This window comes from Crocodylus siamensis, chromosome 1 (genome assembly GCF_052110815.1).
Source record: "Crocodylus siamensis isolate JL-2025a chromosome 1, ASM5211081v1, whole genome shotgun sequence".
Taxonomy (NCBI): domain Eukaryota; kingdom Metazoa; phylum Chordata; order Crocodylia; family Crocodylidae; genus Crocodylus; species Crocodylus siamensis.
The window spans coordinates 319,000,489-319,024,457 of NC_143395.1; the positions used below are offsets into that span (position 1 = coordinate 319,000,489).

General features: G+C 40.4%; 1 protein-coding gene across 7 annotated transcripts in view; it reads right to left on the minus strand.

Annotated features, from left to right (window-relative positions):
* FARP1 (FERM, ARH/RhoGEF and pleckstrin domain protein 1) overlaps positions 1 to 23,969 on the minus strand; it is a 336,263-nt gene that overhangs the window by 43,680 nt on the left and 268,614 nt on the right. For 4 of the 7 annotated variants that reach the window (XM_090023129.1, XM_090023103.1, XM_090023087.1 and 1 more), the window contains 3 exons: positions 12,261 to 12,451; positions 9,087 to 9,176; positions 6,614 to 6,747 (listed from right to left, as the gene is read on the minus strand). In XM_090023129.1, coding sequence (XP_089879255.1) covers positions 6,614 to 6,747; positions 9,087 to 9,176; positions 12,261 to 12,451 — 415 coding nt within the window. The remainder of the gene's footprint in view (positions 1 to 6,613; positions 6,748 to 9,086; positions 9,177 to 12,260; positions 12,452 to 23,969) is intronic. The other 3 variants (XM_090023121.1, XM_090023093.1, XM_090023112.1) reach the window with 2 other exon arrangements.

The following is a 23,969-nucleotide window of genomic DNA, read 5'->3' on the forward strand; positions in this document are numbered from 1 at the left end:
TAATGTGTAACTAACACTCTGCTAATTCTGTAGTGAAGATATAAGAGTGGGGAGGATAGACAGGGAAGGATTGAGGCCAAAGACCAGGAGCCAACATGTCTGCATTCTCTTTCAAGCTGTACTGCAGACTCCCTGCTTAACTAAGTGATAAGGTAAAAAATTACCTTTGATTTTGGGTGCCTCCATTTTTATCTCCTACTCTGAGATGTTACAGCTCAACTTCAAGCCCCATGGCTTTGGTTTGAGGTTGCAAATGATGAACAGTTGTGAAAAGCAGGTCTAGTGTTATCTCAAGCTGTGAGAAGAACAAATCCATACCTCTTACATTGTGAATAACTATAAGAGGGTTATCTGAAGTGACTGCAACTGATGTAGGGATATCTTTAAATTGACTAGCTTAGGTGCTACTGCCAGCATCATCATGGTAGTATAATTTAACCATCTGAGTATTTGTACAACTTCTTGGGCAGGTTTTGCAGCCTGCACTGGACTCCCACAGCTATGCTGCTAGCAGGACCCATTCTAAGTATTTTATAGCTAACTCACAACACAGCAGCCACTGCTATCTGACCTACACTATGCTCCTGAAGAACCATGTGTCCTTACCTTCTGCTGCCAGCATCATACTTCCCTACTTCTTACTCACCAAAGTGCTGAAGATTTTCTTCATCTAGTTCAGTGTAAGCACTGTTAGGCATATCTTATTTGCCTGCAGCTTTCCTTCCACAGCTGGCATTCTACAAGCAACAGTACCTCAAAACCAATGTCTTGAGAAAACTGCCAGCTGTGCAACCTGACTACATTGTTTCCTCTTCATATATTCAGTCTTTCAGACCTGCTCATTTTGTCATTACATCCAGTAGTGGCTAAATTATGAACCAAGGAGAAGTTGGAAAATGTAAGACTTGCCCCATGCTTTAAGAAAGGCTTTAAGAAATGAGTGGGGCAAAAACAGTCATTGCGGGACCCCTAGCACGGCTGTACGAGCACTCGTGGTGCTCCGGTGTGGTGCCAGAGGACTGGAAGAGGGCCAATGTGGTTCCCATCTTCAAAAAAGGGAGGAAGAAGGACCCGGGAACTATAGGCCAGTTAGTCTACCTTGATCCTGGGTAGGCTTTTTGAGAGAATTATTCTGGCACATGTCCACGAGGGGCTGGCAGGGGAGATTGTGCTTAGGGGCAACCAACATGGGTCCATTAGAGGCAGGTCCTGTCAGACCAACCTGGTGGCCTTCTACAACCAGGTCACCAAATCCTTAGATGCAGGGGTAGCAGTGGACATAGTCTTCCTGGACTTTCAGAAGGCTTTTGACACCGCCTCTCACCCCGTTCTCATTAAGAAACTGGGGGACTGTGGTGTCGACACCTACACAGTCAAATGGGTCGCCAACTGGCTGGAGGGCCGCACCCAGAGTGGTAGTAGATGGGTCATTTTCGACCTGGAGGGATGTGGGTAGTGGGGTCCCCCAGGGCTCGGTCCTCAGCCCTGCACTGTTCAACATCTTCATCAGTGACTTGGACGAGGGGGTAAAAAGCACCTTGTTCAAATTTGCTGATGACACTAAGATGTGGGGGGGATGTGGGCATGCTAGAAGGGAGGAATAGGCTACAATCGGACCTAAACAGGTTACAGGGGTGGACAACATGGAGACAGTCCAGAGGAGGGCCACTCACGTGATCAGGGACAGTAGGGCAGGCCCTATGAGGAGAGGCTACAGGACCTGAAGCTGTTCAGCCTCCACAAGAGAAGGCTGAGAGGGGATCTAGTGGCTTGTTAGAAACTAGTCAGAGGGGACCAGCAGGCATTGGGGGAGTCCCTGTTTCCCCAAACACTACCAGGAGTGACTAGAAATAACGGTCACAAGCTGGCAGAGGGTAGATTCAGACTAGGAGGTACTACTTCACTGTCAGGGTGGCTAGGATCTGGAACCAACTTCCAAGCGAAGTGGTGCTGGCTCCTACCCTGGGTGTCTTTAAGATAAGGTTAGACAAACACCTTGCTGGGGTCGTTTGACCCTAGTACTCTTTCCTGCCATGGCAGGGGGTCGGACTTGATGCTCTGCTCAGGTCCCTTCTGACCGTACTAACTATGCAACTATGAAATCCTCAGCTGCTTACATATTTACAGTAATTTATCATGATATGAACTAAGAGCAGTGATGCTTTTCGTCCACCACATTTTTCTCTATGACTCTGATATAAAGAGAACTCTGGATGCTGACTGCAAGGGATCTAAAACAACTGAGATTCCTGAATAGATTTTGAGCTTTTATTCCTCAAAAAGTACAGTTCAGAAGGCATATCAAAGCCTTATTCACAATTTCTGAACCTTTCAAGCAGTTAAAAAATATTCTTTCCACAGTCTGTTTTTTCTAAAAAGTTATCAGATCTGTCTCCACTGCCTTTCATCTTTAAAAGTAAGATTAGCTTGAATCACACAGCATGAACTAGGTTTATTTGACCATTAGTTCCTCTTAGCCTTATGCTACCTACTCTGTGAGGGGGTCTGTTATATTCCTTCCTAAAGCAGTTCTCAAACACTACCTGCACAGGATGAGCTGCCACAGCCTGTACCTAGAAACAATTTACAGCAGCAAACTAAATTTTAAATATTTCGCTTAAGTTTTTGAAGCCTTCCTTCAATGCAATGTGCCAGAAGGAGTGTTTCAGAACATGGTGCAACTTACCGTCACTGCAATTCTTCAGAATGTGCCATTCACATCCATCTTGGATGCATAAGATTTTGAGAAGAATATTGAAAAATGGATTTGTTGGTTAGGTGGAACTCTCTGACCAAGTCTGGCAGAGTCATAGGTGTATCTTAAGGATAAAACTTTTCTGGCCAAAACTGTATGAGAGACAAAGGCCTCCTTTAAGTCTTGAGTCTCCTCCCACTCTTCTTGGAAGGGTGATTAGAAGGCTGTCTCCATTGACAAATGCAGCAGAATATATGATGCCATTGGTTTAACAGTTAACCCTACCAGGCTGAAGTAATGAGGTTGATGTCCCCTGGCTCTCTTACAAGGAATAATATTTTGGTTAGAACTTTTCCAAATTCAGCACCCCGGCACAGGGTAAAAAAGGTCTGGCTTTGGCACTGGTGGGCACCTTAAACAGATTGAGCTGAAGCACAGGTTGCTCTGCTTCTCAGGCATCACAGTCTCCAACAGTATCAAGAGATTTTCAACTACAGAAGGAACAGAATCTTGCCCATGTCCCCAGGCCCAAGTCTGCCTCACAAAGGTTTTCCTGCTGTTGATCAGCATGTCAGGAAATAGTAAAGAGCAGAAAATATGCCTTGGACATCCTGGATCCCCCCACTACCCAGACCACAGCCCATTTTTGGGGAAGGGGGGTAAGGGGAAGAGCCTGTAAGCAGAAGCCGGATGAGGAAGCAGGACCCCAGGGAGCCCAGATGCAGTAGCAGCAGGAGCAATGGGAGAAGTGGTCCTCAGGGGGGAGTTTGCAAGCTGCAAATTAACTGCCTGTAGGATTTGTATAGGCCAGGCAGGCAGTCTTGGCTTTTATGAAACTGCTATAAAGAGGGCTATAGTGTCATCTACAACTCAGTGTCAAACCAGAGACATCAAGTGTGGGTCTCCACGGCTGTAATTTGAGGCCAGTTCTATTCAAGATTTTCACTGATGACTCTGAGGGCAAAAAACTGAGTTCACACTTAGTACATGTGACAGAATTAGGAATTAAGGTGATGAGGATACATTGGAAAAAATGTCTTAAATAAACAGGGTGAAACTCAATAAAGAAAATACAAAGATGGACCAATCAAAAGCACAAACACAAAATGGGGAATGAATGAGTCAGCTGCAGTGCTGGAGAAAAGGACAAGAGGGTTGATTTCAAGCTGAATATGAATGGTAACATTACTTACAGAGGCTCTGAAGCCTCCATACCCAGAAAATGTTAAGTGCAGGTTAGACACATTTCTTGAAGGCAAAGGAGGAGTTAAAGGGGCTCTGATGCAAGTGTCTGCAGTCTCCTTGCACTATTCTGGGGACAACAGAACTCTCAAGGCCACAGGTGTTTGAGAGAGGAAAACTGGTGCACCTCCATCTTAACAAGCCCATTGTTAAGAGCATTGTAGGAGTCATCTGAACATTTTCCTGGGATGTGGGATTCTCCCGGGGAGTGGATGCACTCGAATGCCCAACATTAACTGGAATTGTCCTGTTATGAGAGAGGTGACTTGAACCCAAGTGACCTTGGGGGCATAATTCTGGGTCCAAACATTTTTTTTTTTTAATAATAAAGAAGCTAAGTTTTCCAGTAGGCAACAAGGTAAAACTGATATGCTGTTTAGTAAAACTTTCTCAAGTTGCTAGAGCAATCACAGAAAAATTTTCCAGTAGCTTGAAGCAGACAGCAAGAAGGTCTGTCAAGTTTCAAGGAACTGAGAAGATGAGAGGAACAGAGATAAACTAAGTGTATTCGTCCTTTATGCCCTCAGTGAGAAGCAGAAAGTCTATGCAGGTTGGATGGGAACCGCTGGCCAAAAAAATCCCTGAGTTTGGGTGCAGATACACTGACAGTGCAGGGTATTTACGGGCCATCTCTCTATGTGGAACTAAGGGAATCCAAACTAACATTCAATGATTTTAGAAATATAATAAACCTTTTATATCTGACAATCAAAACATGATTACAAAATCAGTCACATAAGGTCTTATGACACTTTCTAGTACCAAATGCACTCTGTTGGCCTGGCATCCATCATTTTCAAGGTATGTTGTTAGTGCAGTGTAATCTAGCTGTGGGAAGACTGATAGCCATACAGATATTTGGCATGCACAGTAAAAACTCTGGTCAGAAGCAGATGTTTGTTTCAAGAGGTGCTTTCTGGACTGGCATCTAAATACATAGGTCCAGACACAGTTTCCTTCTCCACAATTCTTTGTTATTTTTTCAATGCTTTTCTCATGACAAGTCTGACACATTCTAGATGCCAGAAATACAAAAGTACTATGCAACAGAAAAGTAGGATTTTTACACAATGCGCAGAGCTAAACATGCCTCAGACATGGGATCATGTCAAGTAACACTCCAACGTTTCAGCTGAGAAGCCTGATGAGTTATTAAATGGAATAATTTACTGGGTGTGTAAAGATATGTTGATACTCAGTTTCTCTGCAAGAGTAATTTAGACCCCCCCCAAATAAATTTTTTATTTTAAAATGGTCCATGCAACAGAAAACAATGCAGTTTTGTAAAAAGTTGGCTTGGTAAGCGTATTCAGTTCTCTAACAAAAGATATTACCCACAGCACAAAAATTACCATGCAGTTTAACAGCCTTTAACAGACAGCCTCTGTTAAAGAAGATCAAGGATTTTTAGGAATGTTGCATGTTAAAACACAGGTATACTGCAGAACTGGGTGCAGTGAGTTTGCACAACATTAGTCCATTCAATTCATATTAAGCTGTCATCTAGGACTATAGTCTTTTACTTCCACAAGATTCAACCATGCTAAGATTTATGTTTGCTTTTGTCTGCTTTTGATTAATTGAATAAATAAGTATTACATTGATTAGCATTCATCAAATCTGCCTGTAAAATTCCAAGGTCTCCTTTCCCTTCATATTCCGCTCACTCTTTTCTAATTGAGAAGGAACAGGTGGGCTTTCTCCCCTTTCAATGACAAAACTGCAGCCAACACCTCTTCATGGGAATTTAATCAGCTCAAAGATGTAGGGCAGCAGCTTTTCATCCCAGAAGATCTTCCGTGGTCAGAACAATGAATTAGAACTCTGGCTGTAAAGAGCTACTCTTTGGATAATCATTTCTCAGAACCAGCACTGTTCCATTGGACAAATATATCTACATCTAGCATACAGATATAGATATAGGGTCTATATATATCTATATAGATATATAGAGACCTGTATTATCTATATCCATATAGAGATATAGCTATAGCTAGAGAAAGCAAGAGAGAGAGATCTATATAGATATATAACTATAGCTATATATAGCTCTCTCTCTCTCTCTATATATATATATATACACATACACACACACATATAGCTCTCTCTAGCTATAGCTATACCTCTATATAGATATATTGTATAATCATCCATTCCTAATTCTGTGAAGTGGATTACTTTTAAGAACAACAATGTCTCTTCTAGATTTACAGCTGTTGTGGATGACATCCTTATATCCTGCTAATGACAGATCAGGTGTGCTTTAGAGTAGACAACTACTTTATAGAATTCCTAATTATCATCCTGATCAGGCTGCTACTAATTCAAAAGGGTATAGGATATAGTCCTACATCTTCCTCCTTCCTGGTCAAGACTTGTTCATTGCACTTATATCAGAAAAGGTACTATACAGAAACAAATGACATTTGAAACCAAGAAGTTTTACCAGTTTGTAGGATCTAATTTCAATGTGGGTATAATCCATTAAAAATCTGAATTACAAAAGCTATGAACTGAATTAGAACAAAGTGAGTCTTCTTTATATACTCTGTTAACAAACAATTGTTTGATTCATCCATATGAATCAAGACAATGAATCCATATGGAGTAAATGTTACAGTAGTGAAACATGGAAAACATTTAACTGTGTAAAGTAATAGCCATAAACGGACTTACCACAGAGCAAGTCTCTGCTCAATTTCTTTGAGAAAACTGGTATGAAATTTGTGCAAAGGTTCAAAGTTGGAAAATATGAGATTTTTCAGTGTTTCTGGCATACAGTCATCCTTACTCACTGCACTCTGAAACCACTAGAAACAGAGAACAATGTTATAAAAGAGAATGATCAGGGGCACAGATGGTTGTGTAGTGTGTATTTGTACTTCACCTACACAAAGTGACCCAACCTAGCTGCCTTGGGCAGTACTGAAGGTTGGATTGGATTCAGAATAGTACTTATACTGATAAGACTTAATCACATATATACATTCTGTTTCCACCAGGAGAATTTCTGCTTTCCCAGGAGTAACCACAAGTATATAGAATAGTGGTTTTCAACCTTTTTAGACCAAGATGCCCCTCAACAGACTCAACACACCCAACCATAACTTTTGTGCATTGAGTAGCATCCTGTTTCAAAAACTAATTTATTACAGTGCTTACATCGTTGCAGATAGGCCAGGTAGTGTGGGCAGGGGAATGGCCAGGCAGGGATTGAGCCTGAGCCCAAGCCTGCGTTAATCTGCTTATCTCTTCATGCCTGGCTTTTCTCAGACCTCACAAAATGCTTCAAGGGGTGCTGCAGCACCCCAGGGTGCCCCAGCCCCCTGGCTGAGGAACACTGGTAATAGATATTCCAGCTTTTTCACCCAGAGCAAAAATGGTGGTTCTGGGAAAAAATAACTTGACAGCAACAGGATACAAATCACTCCTGGGAGAGTTTCTCCCAGGAGAATGAGCATCTGCACACTTAATGAAATTTAACTCCTTGCAGGGACCAAGAAGAGTGGAGCTACTTGGAGCAGCTTCAGTTGTGAAACTGCAGCCCATGATTTCCTTTGACCAGAATCATTCTAGATGTGTCTGTTGGTGCACCCACTGCACAGACACCTCTGCATAGCATATAAATTAAGTAAACGGTTTAAGTGAACAATTGCATTTGTCTGTGCTTTGATTACGGTAACAAGCCTCAAAGAGGTACAAACACTTAAGCAGAAGCTGAGCACATCAGAAGTGCCAACATCTGAACCACATTATTTCAGTACAAATTACTCAAGATGTTTCAATTGTTGTAATCCAGAGGTGTCAAAGATCTGGCCTATAGGCCAGAGCAAGCCAAGGGAGCCCTATCATCCCTTCCACAGTGCTGCCTGTGGGTCTTGGACTACTCATACTCTAGATGCATGGAGCTGATCTGGCAAGTCTGATTGTGTACTGCATGTGGTACCTGTACCAGATCATCCCTGCATACTGGATCTGAAGCTAGCCCAAAGTGGACCCACACACCAACCCCATGCATCAGAGCCACCATGGAGCGCTGGTCTAGCCACAAGTAGTGCACACCCTGGGCTTGGCAAATAGCAGGTATTTGCATGACTTGAATGGCTGTTATCTGTGGGTGTCTTAAATGGCTTATGCTATATACACAATTTGATGACGTGACTCCCTCCTTCAGTGATCACTGTACACCAGCTAGTTTTGACTGACCTTTAGAGGCTGCTAGAGGCTGTTCCAAATAAAAGTAGAAAATAGCTTCATTTTAATTTATTATAATTTTATGTTGGTCCAGGCCCAGAATAGAGGGGATCTACCATCCCACCCAACTCTGTTCTTCCAGCAAGAACAGCTAAGGCAAGAAAAAAAATGGTGCTCTTGCTGCTATTACGTTTAAAGCTTTTGTTACAGCAGCTTTCATTGGGTCATTAGAGGTTATCATTTCAGGCCACATCTTGCTTGCCCTACTCATGGAAAAAATGCATTTAAATTAATAAAAGAAACTAATAAATCAATAGGAATATATGTAGAAGTGGAACAGAATTTTCATTCTAATTCTAAAAGGTTACAGCATAATAGGCTATTTAGCAAATTTTATTTATCTGCTTACAGAAAAGAAAAGAATTTCTAATAGACGTTAGAACTTCTCCCAGATTTAACAAAGGCAATGAAATCTGTAGGAAAAAACAAAAGTATAAATCCCCAGAAGAGTCCATTACCAAACATTTCTGTGACCTTCCAATTAAAGCCATAGGGTTTGAGAGTAAAAGAAAGTAACTGAATTGTGTTTTAAGTTCCTACATTTGGAATAATGTCTTGGTATGCAGCATGGCAAATTTCTACCTTCTGCCTCTTCTGTAATTTTTGAAATTCCCTCTTCCCTGGGACTATATGCCTTGTGTACTAGACCAAATGTACACCGCTTATCTTGCTGGGATCCTTTGACCCTCGCTGACTTCCTTCCCCTGGGGAAGGGGGCTGGACTCGATGATCTTCAAGGTCCCTTCCAGCCCTAATGTGTATGAAATCTATGAAAAGAAAATCATTCCAGAAAAATGGGAGTGCCTTAGAACATGTGGGAGCAGACAGGGAAGAGCAAATACTATAGCTGACTACACAACCATGTGGTTCACAAGTAATGCTAAGGTAAACATACCGATGTGATGACTTCGAGGTCCTTAAGGTACGTTCGTTCAGTGGTGGCTACTTCTTTAGCAATAAAGTAAGCTTTGTCAGCTGGACACCTCTGAAAAATGAATAAAATAGAACATTTTGATGAGCTGTTATAGGGCTGTAACTTGCAGCTAAAAAAAAGGCTGAAGGCAACATTCAACAGGACACCGGGATCATTAGTGAGCCTTGCTTGTGATTATTCTGACTTATTTGCACAGTCCTAAAAAAATTCCTGAAGAATATCCTTGCAAACACAAAAGAATAAGCTACTTTTTTAGGAATTCTAGAATGACTTTTTTTTCTTTACTACCACAGTTATTTCCAAGAACCAGTTATTTCTGTAGTGCTTCTTAGCATATTTCACATTTCCACAGCAGGCCATATTTTGAAGATCAGGCAGAAAGGCATGTAGCAATTTGAGCCCACTATGACATATTTTAACAAACGGAAAACATGTATTCATCACAAAGAACTGATGTCACTTATATATTAGTGCTCATATGTCAATACTTTCCTTGTCATAAGAATACTGCAGAATACTGTCTACAATTCCAAATTTAGGATTTTTTTCCCTAATGGGATGGGAAGACTGTAGGTTAAGAGTTGTAGGACAAGACAAAATGTAGAATTCAAACTTCAGAGAAATTCTTTCCAGAGTTTTTTAACAGGTAAAATTAGTAGCATCGTTAATGGAGAAATCTAGCTTAGAGCACCTCTGGGCCAACAGCTTATTTTCAAAGGTCACATGGCCGGTCAGAGCTTCTGGGCTTTGTTTTGCTCCCTTTTTTACGCTCCAGTGACTAAAAGGAAAGGAAATTTAGTAATAGGAGTACTGTGTGCAATTTTGCTCCTCCCACTACAGAAAGGATGTGGACAAATTGGAGCAAGTCCAACACAGGGCAAAAAAAATGGTTAGGGGGCTGGGGCATGTGATTTATGGGGCGAGGCTATGGGAATCTGTCTTATTCAGTCTGGAGAAGAGAAGACTGAGGAGGGATTTAATAGCAGCCTTCACATACCTCAAGGATGGTTACAAAGAGGATGGAGGTTAGACCAGGGGTGGGCAAAATGGTGGATTCAGCCAGCAGCCAGACTCCATTTCCCAGCAACCCCTGCCTGTGTCACTACGGCCAGTTTTCATGGTGACCCCAGCAGTGGCGGGGCTGAGACAGCACAGGGCCAGGGATTCCAAGGAGACCAGCCCCAGCTGTGCTGGCAGGGCACCTACGCGGGGAGCTGCTCCAGGAATTGGGCTGGGATATTATGGCAGAAACAGCGTGCTCCAAAGCTGAGGTGGAACTGTGATCTGCTGCCTGCATGCCCCTGCCTGGGGCATGCAGGCAGCAGATCACAGTTTTGCCCCAGCTCCAGATCACACTGTCATCGCTGCAAGATCCTGGCCCTGGAGCAGCTCCCTGCCCTGCCATGTGTCCTCACAGCGCTGCTGCGCCTGGTCTCCATGAAAACCCTGGCCCCGTGCTGTCACAGCCCTGCTGCTGCAGAAGTTTCCATGGAAACCAGTCGCAGCAATGTGGGCAGGGGCTGCTGGGAAATGGAATCTGCTGCAGGCCTGATCTGACCCTGGGCTGGACTTTGCCCACCCCTGAGCTAGACTTCTCTCAGTGGTGGCAGATAACAGAAGCAAGAGTAATAGTCTCAAGTTGCAGGAAGGGAGGTTTAGGTTAGATATTAGGAAAAACTCTCTGACTAGGAGGGTAGTAAAACACTGGAACAGGTTACCCAGAGAGGTGGTGGAATCTCCATCCTTGGAGATTTTTAAGACCTGGGTAGACAAAGCCTTGCCTGGGATGATCTAGTTGGGGAAGTTCCTGTTTTGAGCAGGGAGTTGGATTCATTAGATGACCTCTTGGGGTCCCTTCCAACCTTATGTTTCTATGATTATATGAAAACATTTACAAATCTCTTAGTTCTTGCTTCTCTCCTAACAGCCTTTGCTATAGAAGATTTTCCATAGGCAGGGATACAGTTCACTGCTGTTGGACCCTCCCTACTCAGTACATGATCTTGGGGCAGCCACTGCTAGCTGGCATAAGCTAGCGCAGTCAATAGGCTGCCCTAATCTGGGATAGGGTAAAGAAACAGGAAGCTGGTTGCTGGTTCCCAAATTCTCTTCCTTTCTCCCTTCTTCCTACATGCCTTTAGGTAAACATGTGGGTGAGAAACAATCTTCTCTTGAACACACCAGGTGATCAAGGGAGCAAATGTGCTCTTCCTAAGATTGTCACAGTTCATCAAAGAAGCAGGTAGTGGACACATCAGAGTTTATTTACCCTCCCTTGAAATGCAACAGGTGGCCAGCAAGGGAAACAGTGTAGGCTGAGCAAGAAATGGGAAGGCAGATGTTTAGAACATGCCTGGCTCAGGCCGGGGCTGTTCCTGTAAGAGCAGGGAAAACCTAAGGGTGCCTGGGTTGGGGCAGAGACCCCTGTCCTTGCCCAATAGTCACAGGGCCAATTCAAACACACCCTCAGTTTAACAAATTCATAGGGTATGGCTCATGGAGAGCTTTTTTTGGTTCCTTAGCAAATGTGCCGTTAAGGAAGTCAGCATGGAGGGATGTAGCTTGGGCAGCCTGGCTCATGTTCACTAATGTCACTTTGAGCCCCATTACTATGTCAGGTGAACTCTTGTTATAGTCAAGTTGAGCACTTTATGAAAAAAGACCATTACAAACTCTCTCTAAAACACACTTGTTTATAATCTTGAACCTTATTAAAATAGACTTGCAGAGCCACAGCCAAAGGCCTTTGAAACCAAATGGTCTCTGACTTCCATGGATTTTTGATTAGGCTGCAATGAAGCACAAATTATTCTGTGACTCAATTCTCTCTCATTGAAAACAATGGGAGTTTTGCCAGTGGCTTCAAACAGAGCAAGAGGGTGCTGTTGGACAACCTACAAGTTATGGTTGGATACACCAGACAATAAGATAAATGACTGCTCTCAGGCTTTTTGTGAGCACTTGTACATTTTCAATATTAGCTCTTTGCCCCTCTCATGAAAAAAAATCCTTTGCTGTTCACTCAAATGAAGGGAGGGGGGCAGGGAGAGTTGCAGGGGTCTGGCTGCTAGCCTCAAGCCATCCTTCCAGCAATCTAAATGTCCAGAGGAGCAGGGTGTATTCAACCATAAATACCTTTCTCCTGACCTCTTCCTCATCATCAGTCCTTATGCCTGATGGGTCATTCAGCAGTGGGCTGATCAGTGGAGAGGACTGCTTGGCATCAGGGCTCAGGTTTGGAGATAATGATGTATTTGCCAGTGGCGGTCCTCCTTGGGAATTGATGGAAAGCTCTGAAAGGTGAGGGCTGCCAGTCAGAGAGCCTGCTAAAGAAACAATACAATAAAAGTCACAGTTAGGACAGGATCTCTCTGGGCAGTTTAAAGAAAGAGTTAGAATCTTACAAAGCACAGGGTGGAAAATTAGGTAGACCAAGAGGCCAAATCCTTGCCTGGTATAAATGGACCTAACTTCACTGTACTCAATGGAGCTACTTCTGTTTGTATCAACTGGAGAATCTGGTCCAGTGTTCTCTTAGTTAATAAAACTAGGAGAACTAAGTGAATTATAGCTCCTGTGAAACCAGTGTGATCAGAGTGCATGTACTTCAGCAGTATACATTTCAGACTAACCATCACATTTATGATGTGTTCTTTGCCACAGTAATTCACTTATGACAAAGGATGCATAGATTAGATAAGTTTTCTTGGTTTTACTATTAGTTTAAAATAGAATAGACAAAATAAGTGAGCTGCTGTATGACTGCTGCTCTCCCTCCTATATCAGGATACCCAACTAAGCAAATCACCTACAGTACTTCACTGGGAGCTACAGAAGACTAATTAGAACAAATGCATGTAAAGGGAGTCTAGGCAAACAACAAAAACAAAACAAAATCCAAAAAACCAATCCCCCCCTCAGGATTTTCTTTCAAGTTATTGTACTATATAACATCAGTCACATCTAACACAGAGTGGGAAAACTACTACTTCCCCACCTCTACACACAACAGGAGTACATACATTACACGTTGCAGGGTCATTCCATGCTCCTCTGATTGTTTGGGATGGAAACACTAGCATTATGTTTACACATAAAAGCATTATTTTTAATGCACAAACAAGACAATTTTAGATTACCACAGTTATATAAAGCCTTTTGTATAGTAAATATATATATAGTTAATCACACATTTGTGGGTTATGATATATTACATTAAATAATGTTGGAATTAGCGTTTTGTCTATTGGAAGGCAGCCAGGGTGCTGACTGTGCAAATGAAACAGCCTGCCAAAAATCTTTTGTGTCATCCCAATTAAACTAAAGAAATGTCATTGAATGTTAAACCTGATACAGCTAAGGATCTTTGAAATGACAGAATGTTTAAAACCCATATTGTTTTGTTTTGGCTTCACACTTTAAAACCTTCAACAGAGAACCTAACAAGCTATCAATTACAAAGGTTAATCACTGGTAAAAGTTGAAATAAATGTTTGCCTACTTATGTATTTAAGGTCAGACTTTTCATTGTAAGCACATTTATGTATTTTCTAGGGTATATTACTTAACAGTCTATTCTTGTTACTACAACATAACTGAGACATTCTGGTGAATAAAGGCAGTGATGCATAAATACCAATGGGAAGAGTGCAATATATTTCTCTTCTGGGAGGCCTCTTTGCTAAAATATTTTCCCCCCATCCTAGCAGATTTTGTATTTCTCACTGCTTTAAGAATAAAATCAATTAAGAAGTTATTGGTTTGTGTAACCATGGCATTTATGAACTCCATTGTATAGTAAAGCCAAACTAGTATTTTTCCTAAATAAGGATTTATATTTTTATCATTATAGCTGGCAACAAATAACCCATAGTTCCACACTAAGTCATTGCTCTGTGAAATCTCAGAGAAAAGCCACAGCTTGTTATACAAATGTCAATTTTATTGACACTAGCACACAACTGTATACAATGCTTTCAAAAGAAATGGAATTCATCATATAGAAATAGTGAAACAGATTAATAGTGAATTTATAGGTCAAAAGTACTACACTACACTTTATAAAGACATAAGAAAAGTGATAGCACCTCACATGTGAAAACAGAGAAATTCTGGCACTGTGTCACATGACAGGAAATAGGTCATTTGCACCTGTATGAGAATTTCTCAGGTGTTGTGTTCTAGAAATTGAACACCACCTATATCTGAGATATAGCTAAGGCCCTACTCTGATGTCCAGGAAATCTACATGAAACTTAACTTTACCAGTGCTTCCAACTATAAAATATCAGATGAAACAATCAACTAAAAATGCTCCTCAATTTATATTTGGGGTCATAAACTTATCAGAAGTATTATCACTGATGATCTGTCAAATGGTGCACAACGTTTTGCAGGTTCTCCTATCAGTAACAGAAAAAAACCCTGCTTTTCAGGCACTGTTTTGCTTGTTAATTTTGCAGTGAAGTAAAATGCTACATTCTCCTTCAGGAGCCAGTGCAAGCATTAATGATGACCACACCCAAATCCAAACACTACCACTTGCAGACAAGAGCTCAATTATTCTAATGATTTCTCATTTTACATGTTAAATTGCAACTACAAATTAAAACTAATCACAAGAGAGTGATTATTGCATGAAAGTGCACCAAACCTTGGTGTTGCCTTAATGAGTACTGAATTCTAATTAGTACATGTGCAGATTGACACAAGAACTCAAGTGCTAGAATTTGCTTTTGCCAAAGAAAGAAAGAAGCTGACTAGCTATGCTGAGAGACACCAAATAGACTATGAAGTGAAAATGAAGATCATCACTACCCTTCAGTGTGCGCCAGGGTCTCGTTACCATACTTCAATATTTGCAAGAAGAGGTTTTAGAAATTTGTATTTCATATATGAAGGGCCATATGAAATATAGTTAAACTACTGTCTCCCTTTCCATTATCTTTTCACGAATTATAAATAACCTACATTAGTCAAAAGATGTTCTCTTTCAGCATATCCGCTTACCTCTTTATAATGCAAGTGTATATTCAGATATACTTTACTTACAGATTATGTGTTGGAAAACAAATAGAGAAGCAGAAAGCAGAAGGAACAATGTTATTTAAAAGTACAAAATGTACTTTTAAAGTATACATGTACAAAAATTGCTTATATCACATGAGAAGTTAATGGACTTAATGAAAAATTAGGCTTGCATCAATCATCGGGGAGCCAGTGAAGCTTGTGGTATGTCCAAAATTATGAGGCTAGCTTCAAATTTTGCCAGCTGTATATAATTTTCTCATAGTTTTTATTTCATGGGACTTGAATTAGGAACTATGATTCATTCTTCAGATGCAAGGCAACCATATGTAGAACTGACAGATGCTCAAAAGAGCAGTCAGTTAGGTTACTCCAGGACATTCATGGGTTCTCTAGTGTCTGGAGTACTGTTAACATCGTCCACAGTCAGGACAGCCCTGGAACAGTGGCTCTAGTCTCGATAACATTTAGGCAACCGAGCAAGCGTTCTTCTAGTAAGGACACACTGGTACGTAAGTTCTTTTCTCAACAGGGGAGTGACCTATTAAATTACAGTTAATGGCCCTAACAAGTCGTGAGAACACACTTGTTTTTTCAGAATTGTCACTGTATGTCCAAAAAGCCAGTCAGTACCAAAAATATTCTAGTTGCTTTCTTAATGGTGTTGATGAAGATTGGTTTGAGAAACCTAATGAAATTACTGGTGTTTGGGAAGGGGAAGATGTCAAAATGAAAATAAACCTCAACTGAAAGTTAATACAAGTAATTCATGCAAGGTCACCGGGACACTAAAGGCTTATGAAACATGAGGACAAGATGATATAATAGGTTAATGTACTACCTTTGCATTTACCTCAACTGCCCCATAACACCTTGCAAACATAAGCAAAATTAACTTGCTGGTCATAATCGAGTAACTCAGTGGATGCGCTCTATGTCCATTTCAGAACATACACCACAATCCACTACCTTTCTTTTAAGAGAGGTCTACTAGCTGAACAGAAGTGTGATAAATTGGAGCTCGAATACATAACTGAAGGAAGGGGAAGTGACAGATACAATATTTGGTTTCAGTCAGGGTTCAGCTTCCTTTTCATAAAACCAAAAAACAATTTTAGAAAACTAGCACAAAGATGCTCCCAACCAGGCACACAGGACAAATATTTAGGAACATTTTCCCTCCTGTTGGTCCCTTCTCAAGAGTAAAACTCCTAACTCTTTTACTCTGCCTGGTCCCTGTGTGAACAGTACAGGCAGGGCAGGGCAGGCCAAAATGCAGAGAACTCTCCTGTCCTTCTCACTTTGCATGCCTGCACTAGAAAGTTTTAAATCTGTAGCCATAACCCAGAAAAAGTGGAAAGTTTGTGCCATAATTTGTGCCATAAACCAGAAAAAGTGGAAAGTTTACTACCAAAAAGTCATCAAATTGTGTGATATATAGGATTTATTTCATCTGGAAATAATTCTCCCCTAGACATCCCATCTTCCGAAAAATGGGTAAAGAAACTATCGCCATCTAGAGCTCTGCATGTACTTCAACTAAAATGGAACATCCAGCTGCTAAATAGTCTGTTTCCAGAGCCAGAGGGAACTGCAGTAGAATCTGATTTATGCTCTGCTGCATAGTACAGAAGATGTAAAATTGTAAAATTATGAAAACGGATTAATTTTATATAGCCTAGAATTAAATTTAAAAAAATTCCTGGCAAGCTTCATGAAAAACTGCAACCTATCTACTCCTTCAAATATATTATTCAAAGTTACTTTATTTATGAGGTTTAGAGGCCAATTTTTTGACAGAAAAGCCACTTTCACTGTAACATTCCCCACTTATTTGTTTGTAAACCCTGATCTCAAACCCATATAAAGACAGCAGGAATTTTTTCATTTACTACAATCTGGAAGTCAAACCATGTTCTATCCATCCCTTGTATTAGTGATCATTGAAGTTATAAAGATTCCCTAATCAGAATTTATCAGATTGGGCCATCATTGTAATAAAAGGCAGAATAAAATCTAGCTTACTCTTCCAGAGCTGTATTGGCTGTGCATTATTAACCATTCTGAAAACTCTTTGGTCAGTCAAGGAAGCAGATAAGGCTTAACCACATATACAGAACAAATACAATGAATAAGAATATATCCAGTTTGCATATGGACTTTTCTGGCAGCAGTTTAAAGTATAGAATTAAACATGAATGAAAAAAAAGCCTTTTCTAACTGCAGCACCTAGCAGGTTACAGTACTGCTGTGAAATTCTCAAGGACTTTGGAGGAAGGGCCCATTCTGTCTCTAATAGTGACAATCCCACTAATTTCAGCAACAGCAGGATCAGGACAGATAGGACTACCAATCTGTGAGACTCTTCCTCTTCCTATTAAGAACTGTGATGTTTGTAAACAACGTTTCTCTAATAAACACAGTGTATCAGAATAAAAGAAAGCAGGTATGCATAATCAGAAGTTCATATGCAAATGATTGAATCCAATCACAATGAATCTGGAAAAAGGAAGGAAAAAGACTTTAGAAAAAGAGGTGATGTCATACATAATCAATAATCTGACTTGCTTTGAAAAATGAAAGAGAGGGAAAGAAAAATTTGCTTCAACTTCACAGCTTCAAAACGTATGCCCATGGCAGCAGCGGTAGCGAGTGATTTGGGAAAATGGTGCATCATACCCATAAACAAATTATCTCATATTCAGGACAAAGCATCAGCCAGCATTTGGACAGAACAGTTAAACCAATGACAGTTTTACAGCAAAATACCAATTAGAATGAGTAAAAGCCTTCAGTACAGGTAAAAATAAAAATAAAAAAAATTAATTCCATGCATACACAGTTAAATGAGTTTGGCTTCACATGCTTATAAAGTTACCAAGCACAGTGTTGGTTTAGTAGCCAGCAACCCCTCCGGTTGTACAAGTCCATGCTTTCTTGATATACTGTAGTATTAGACAGTGGCGAGTGTGAAATCAGACAGTAACTGCTGTTGGCCTACATCAGGACATACTCCAAAACTGACTGTTACAAACTAGGGGATACAAAATCATGAGACATTCCTTGTCTAGTTTTTATCTTTCCATTTTTACATAAAAGACAGAAATAGAACAGTCGGTATTAACGTCCCTAGGGAACACTTGCAGAGAGAGAGAGAATGTTAGTTTTTAAAAAACGCATATGAAACAACATTAAAATAAAGTAAGCTACACATTTTAGTGCCTCCAGACTGCATGTAAGCTCATGCCACAGATACTGTCCATTTCAACAAGACATCTCCCCAAGACTTCAGTGATCCTGCTTAAAAACAATTGCATATAACTGGATGATTTTTTTTAAGTGCAACCTGCATTGGGAAAGCAGGTGAGCATAATACATTCAGCGTAGACCAAATACTCATAGTGAAGGTCACCTTTTTGCCTCCACTTCTGTTTCCTAATGTGCTGTGGTTTCTAATGTGGAAACTCACAGCCCAACCTGGAGATCCTGTAACCTCCAGCTATGGAAAAAAGAGTGTTCTCGGAGAACAGGATCACTGTAATAGGAGGAAAAAGGTATTCCCAGTACAAATAGGTATTTCTGCAGTAAAAGGACATTGAGACAATGCTCCAAACAATGCAAGGAACAGAAGATACACCATGCTTTGAGGATAAAGACAGAACATTGAAAAGGCTTTTCCTCCCAGAGAGGTACATGCTGACAAAACAGTGCATACAATGAAACAAAAAAATGCTTCTCTTTAAACGTTATTAAACAAATGACAAAAATGAGAATGAAGTCCCCAGCATTTTTATTTAAAAAAAATAATTTTGTCTGTTAAGACTTCCGTTTAAAAAGATATATATATATATATATTGATATGCACATACAGAAATCAGGAAAGGATTGGATGAGTGAAATTCTGCAAAGTGTGTGAAATATTGTTAGTGACTGAAGTAAATTACTCAGCAGGAAAGGGGGAAAATAGGTAATTCAGTTAATCAAAAGTTCCTGGGTTTGTTTGTTTTTTAAGTGCTAACTGGAAAAGCAACAGGCTTGAGCTCTGACATTCACTGAACTAAGACAGACCTAACCTTTAATCTCTTCATAAATCATCACAGGTCAAATGACAACTGTTTGCTTGTTACAAACAAAACTTGAAGCATTCAAAAGGAAAGTACTAACCTAATTTAATCTCTCGCCTCGTGAAAGTATTAATGGGCCACCATCTCATGTTTGATCAATGACAGCTTCAATATTACCAATAAGAGCTAGCTTTTGCTAGGATAAACTGTGAGATTGAAGGTTCTTGAGGAATCTAACATTTAAAACAAATCTTTCCCTTCTAAAGCAAAACTACAACTTCGAAGTATTTACCATTATGCCAGGTGTGTACAGAGATTTTTGTTTTTACTTTTCTATTGCAACACCAACCTTATTTACATTTGTCCTTGCAGACAACATGCTTTTGAACACCCAGCTCAACTAGGCCCAAAAAACTTATCAAGCTTCATAACATTAAAAAAAAAAGTGCTGAATGCTTTTAATAAAAACACAAAACAACACCAGACCCTCCGAGAATCCCACAAGGTTTACAGAAGAAAGCAGGGGAATGGGATAGAGAACAAAACACTCAGTGGCTGGTTGGTCAAAATTTAAACAGAAGTCCTGGGATCGCAGGAGCACAGAGCACAGTCTGGTGGGAAGGTGGAGTGCCGTAGTATGCCAGGCAGCTCTGCCTACCTGCTGGACTGCACTCGCACCCCTGCTTGCTGCCACTGCCTGGAGCAGCGTCAGTGACTTTGACAGTGGGTGGGGGTGGGGAGGGCAGTGTCCCAGATGTCCCAAATGTCCTTATGGTCACCTATACACAAGTAACCTAAAATAAATGTTGTATATATCATGCCTTTGATTTTAAGCAGGTGGTACAGCTTCATAATTATCTATGGCATAATACAACCTTACTGTAGGAAAGAAGATTGTAGGAGATGCCTTCATTCAGGGTACACAGAAAGTAAAGACAAGTCTCTGTCATTAATTTGTCAACAAGCAGCATTCCTGTCTTGTTATGCATGCCCAGTGTTATGCTTCCCAAAGTATACATTTATTGAAGTGGGCAAGATGCCCTCAGCTTAAATTCCTGGTCAGTATTTTTTTCCCTACGTGACCCAAGTCACATGGGGAAAAAATTTCCCTGGTATAACTTCACAAGGCCAATGGAACAACTACTCCAGGAATGATTTCAGTCACCACATCTAGTTATGGAACTATAGCTGTCTACTTCACTATAATCTCTTGGCTCCCCTGCTGGTAGCTGCAACATAGAACAGCCATTTGCAGTTGGAAATCCAAAACACTAGCTTCATCTTTGAGAAACTGATAAGTAAAGTAACTGGATGAAAGGCCAGGTCCTCCTATCACTTGTGAATCCAATACCTTTTGTCTACATGTCTTAGCTAGACGTGAACAACTTGCTCTTACATTTAATAAAGGTTCAAGTTCTACAATGCACATATGCACACGTATATCAGGGACTTTCCCCATTCTGTGTCAGTGTATGGCATTAAATGGAATAGAAGTTCCACAAAGAAATGTTATTTTTTTAAAAAGAGGAACATATTAGAAACTAGAGGTGACACCTTTAATTTAGGTGTAATTCAATGCAGAACTAACCTTCCTTTCACTTATGCCCATTTTGACCAATAATGACCATCTCTGATTTATGTGGTATATAAGCCATGTGCTGATTCATTGTGTAGGGACAACTATCACAACTATCATTACTTCACATATATAGAGAACTCAGGAAACAATGCAAATACTGTTTTTCAGCCTTAGGATTAAACAATTATAATTGTATTGTGAAGTCAGTTTTGGATATTGGCGTGACTACCAATTACAACAAATAGAAACAGTGTCACTCAAACATAACTTCTGGAAAAACTGGTCAAACTATTTGTTGAAAAACGCTTATTGCTGAGATTTGACTTTTTCTGACAGGAATTGTCTTTGAAATGGTCACAGATTGTAGAAATTATGATCAAGTAGTTCATGAGATGCGAGTGCATGGGTTTCCATGAATATTTGAGAGTGCGGCTACGAGCATCCAACATTCACAAGTCAGCACATCAGATTGGTCATTTAAGTCAGGTGCTACTAGTTACTCTTTCTGTGTAGCTAAATAATTCACTGGGGTGCTGAAATTTCTCAGGTTGGCAGTGGAAAGCACTTTACAGAGACAAAAAGGAAGTATACAGGGCTAGAAAATGATAAATAGGTTTAAACATAGTTATCAGTTCCTAACATTTTTCTCTCCAACAAAAAGTGAGAGGGCCTGGCAAAGGTTACACTTAAGAGGCATTTAGTTTGTTAATTGTGTATTAAATAGTAAACTGGTCACACATTCAGGGAATTAATGGTGCTACAAAAAGAGAAACATACCATAAAAGTATTCCTCGAAAAATACGTAACATTTTTGTGGCTGGCTTCCATCGTATCTTAGGTTGAACATATGGAAGGGTTAGGACTGCAACAGGGTCTCCAATGAACCCCAGTATATTCCCCATTAGCAGGCAATTGGTAGATTGTTGCCTCGCTCTACGACTCAAATTGGGGTCCACATTGTGACTCAAACTGGTCCTGGTGTGGTTCTCAGATCTGGCCAATGATCAACTGATTGGTGGCCAGCTCTGACGACTACACTGGAACCAGTTCAAACCCTGATCCAGCCCTAACTCAGCCAATAACCAGCTGATTGTCCACCAGCTCTGGAGACTGTACTGGGGCTAGTTTGATCCTCAGTGCAGTTCTACAGCCAGCCAAAAATCAGATGATTGTCAGGCACCCAGCTTTCAACTTGCCAGTTCAGGCAAGTAGTAATGGTGCAACTAGGATCTGATCCCTGATCCCAAAACCATGCATCCTGCTATGTACATGTAGCATTGCAGGAAGTGCAACTGTTGGCCTCAGGGATCAGATACCATTACACCTTTAAAGGACATCAGTCAGTGGCTTTATATATTAGTATATATGGCAGCTAGAATTAAAATAGTGGTGCACTTTACTGAGGAAGAGGAGGAGCTATATATCAGATTTACAGCCATCCAACATACTTTACATTCAGCTTTCTCTTGCCACGTTCTCACCAAAAAACTGCATGGAGAGAGAGAAGTCAGCCAAGCACTTCTGGCATGAATATTGCTCCAAAATAGTGGTGTTTGGGCAGCAACTTTTATTTGTGCCAAAATCATCCATTATGTAGAAAAACCAAGTTACCCAAATGTTCACCAAAATGTGGAAAAGAATGAGCCTTGGAGTAGTCCAATCAAATTGAGACATTCATTTAGCAAACCACTTGAAAGTGCATTATTCAAAATTTTTGCTTTGCTCTTATACTTGCATTTGTTCTGACAAATACCATTCTACTGTCAGAATAAATTGTTATACTCTTCTGATCTGATTTCACATCCCATTTAAACTTGAGAAAGGTTATGATTCTTCTGGGTTAAGTTTTCTGAATTATGGAAACACACCTCTTCATATTGACTGTATTCTGTCAATTTTCCATTCCACCCTTGCTCCACGAAGTAAGTGGAACCCACACACAACTATATATGTATTCAGTTAGTTGTATGTTCAGTTACAAAGAGGGATCTGAAGCAGTTCCCTTCATGTAATTTATATTTGCGATGCATTTTAACTTTTAATGGGCTGATAAACTTTAAGAAGATATAACCACCGTGCCTCAGCAGAAGCAGCAGGAGACTGTTGTCTCATTTCAGGATGGCATCCTAAGAATGCTCTGCCGCATCTTATACAATGAACACTTATCTGGAAGGTATAGAATATGGACCAATTTAAACCAAACACAGGGCAGCCTTGACTATCCTGCCTCTCAATACTCTATAAATCATGCTACCCTAAGCAAGCTAACAGCTCTTTCATCTATGCATCACAATTACATTTGCTTTAATTAGCCAATTGTATTCAATTCCACCTAGGCAACTCAGGTATTGCAAATGCCAATATGGAAAGGAACTAAGGAACAGTGCTCCCAGAAGTACACAGCACGTGAAACTATAAGGGACATGGAGAAAGCTGAAAACTCTCTGCAGGGCTTTTTCCAGTAAACCATTGTAATGAATGACTGAGTGTGCTCAGGACTTAAGAGTAACAAATGAGACATTAGGACCCCCATGGCCTGTTACCACCTCTGCTGTGCTACTCAAGCTGACTCACTGGGTAAATCACTGCCTCTTTGTGCTTCTTCTTTCCCTTCTTTAAAGTATGCCTAATAATACTTGTATTCCTCATGGGGACTTAAAGCTTACTTTATTCTTGAAAATAAAAGTGAAAAGTATTGACATGAAAAGTTTAAGTATAAAGGAACCAATAAGCAATTAATATTGGAGAAATCCCAGAACCCATTGAATTAAGTGAGAGGAATTAAACCATTTACTGTTACAAAAAAATAATATGTAATGGAATCAGGCCAGGGATTTGCTGAGAACACAGCCCATGGCTGATGTGGACATTAATCAATATCTGGCAAGATTAACTTAGGTTGACCAATTTGTCTCTAAGCATTTTGTGTAAAGAACAACAAAAATTCTTCTATTTTACGTTATTTTCAGTCTCTTACCCTCAGGCCCCACAAAATGTACAGCCCTTTTTCTCAAGGGTCCTTTATATACCTATCACATCAACAGACTGTCTGATTTTAAGTGAGAATGTTAACTTAGACACAGTTCTGTTGTTTGAATTCCTGGCAAATCCCCAGATATGAAACATGTGTCTGATGGAAGGATTTGGCCCACAGAATGTATTTAATTAAATGCT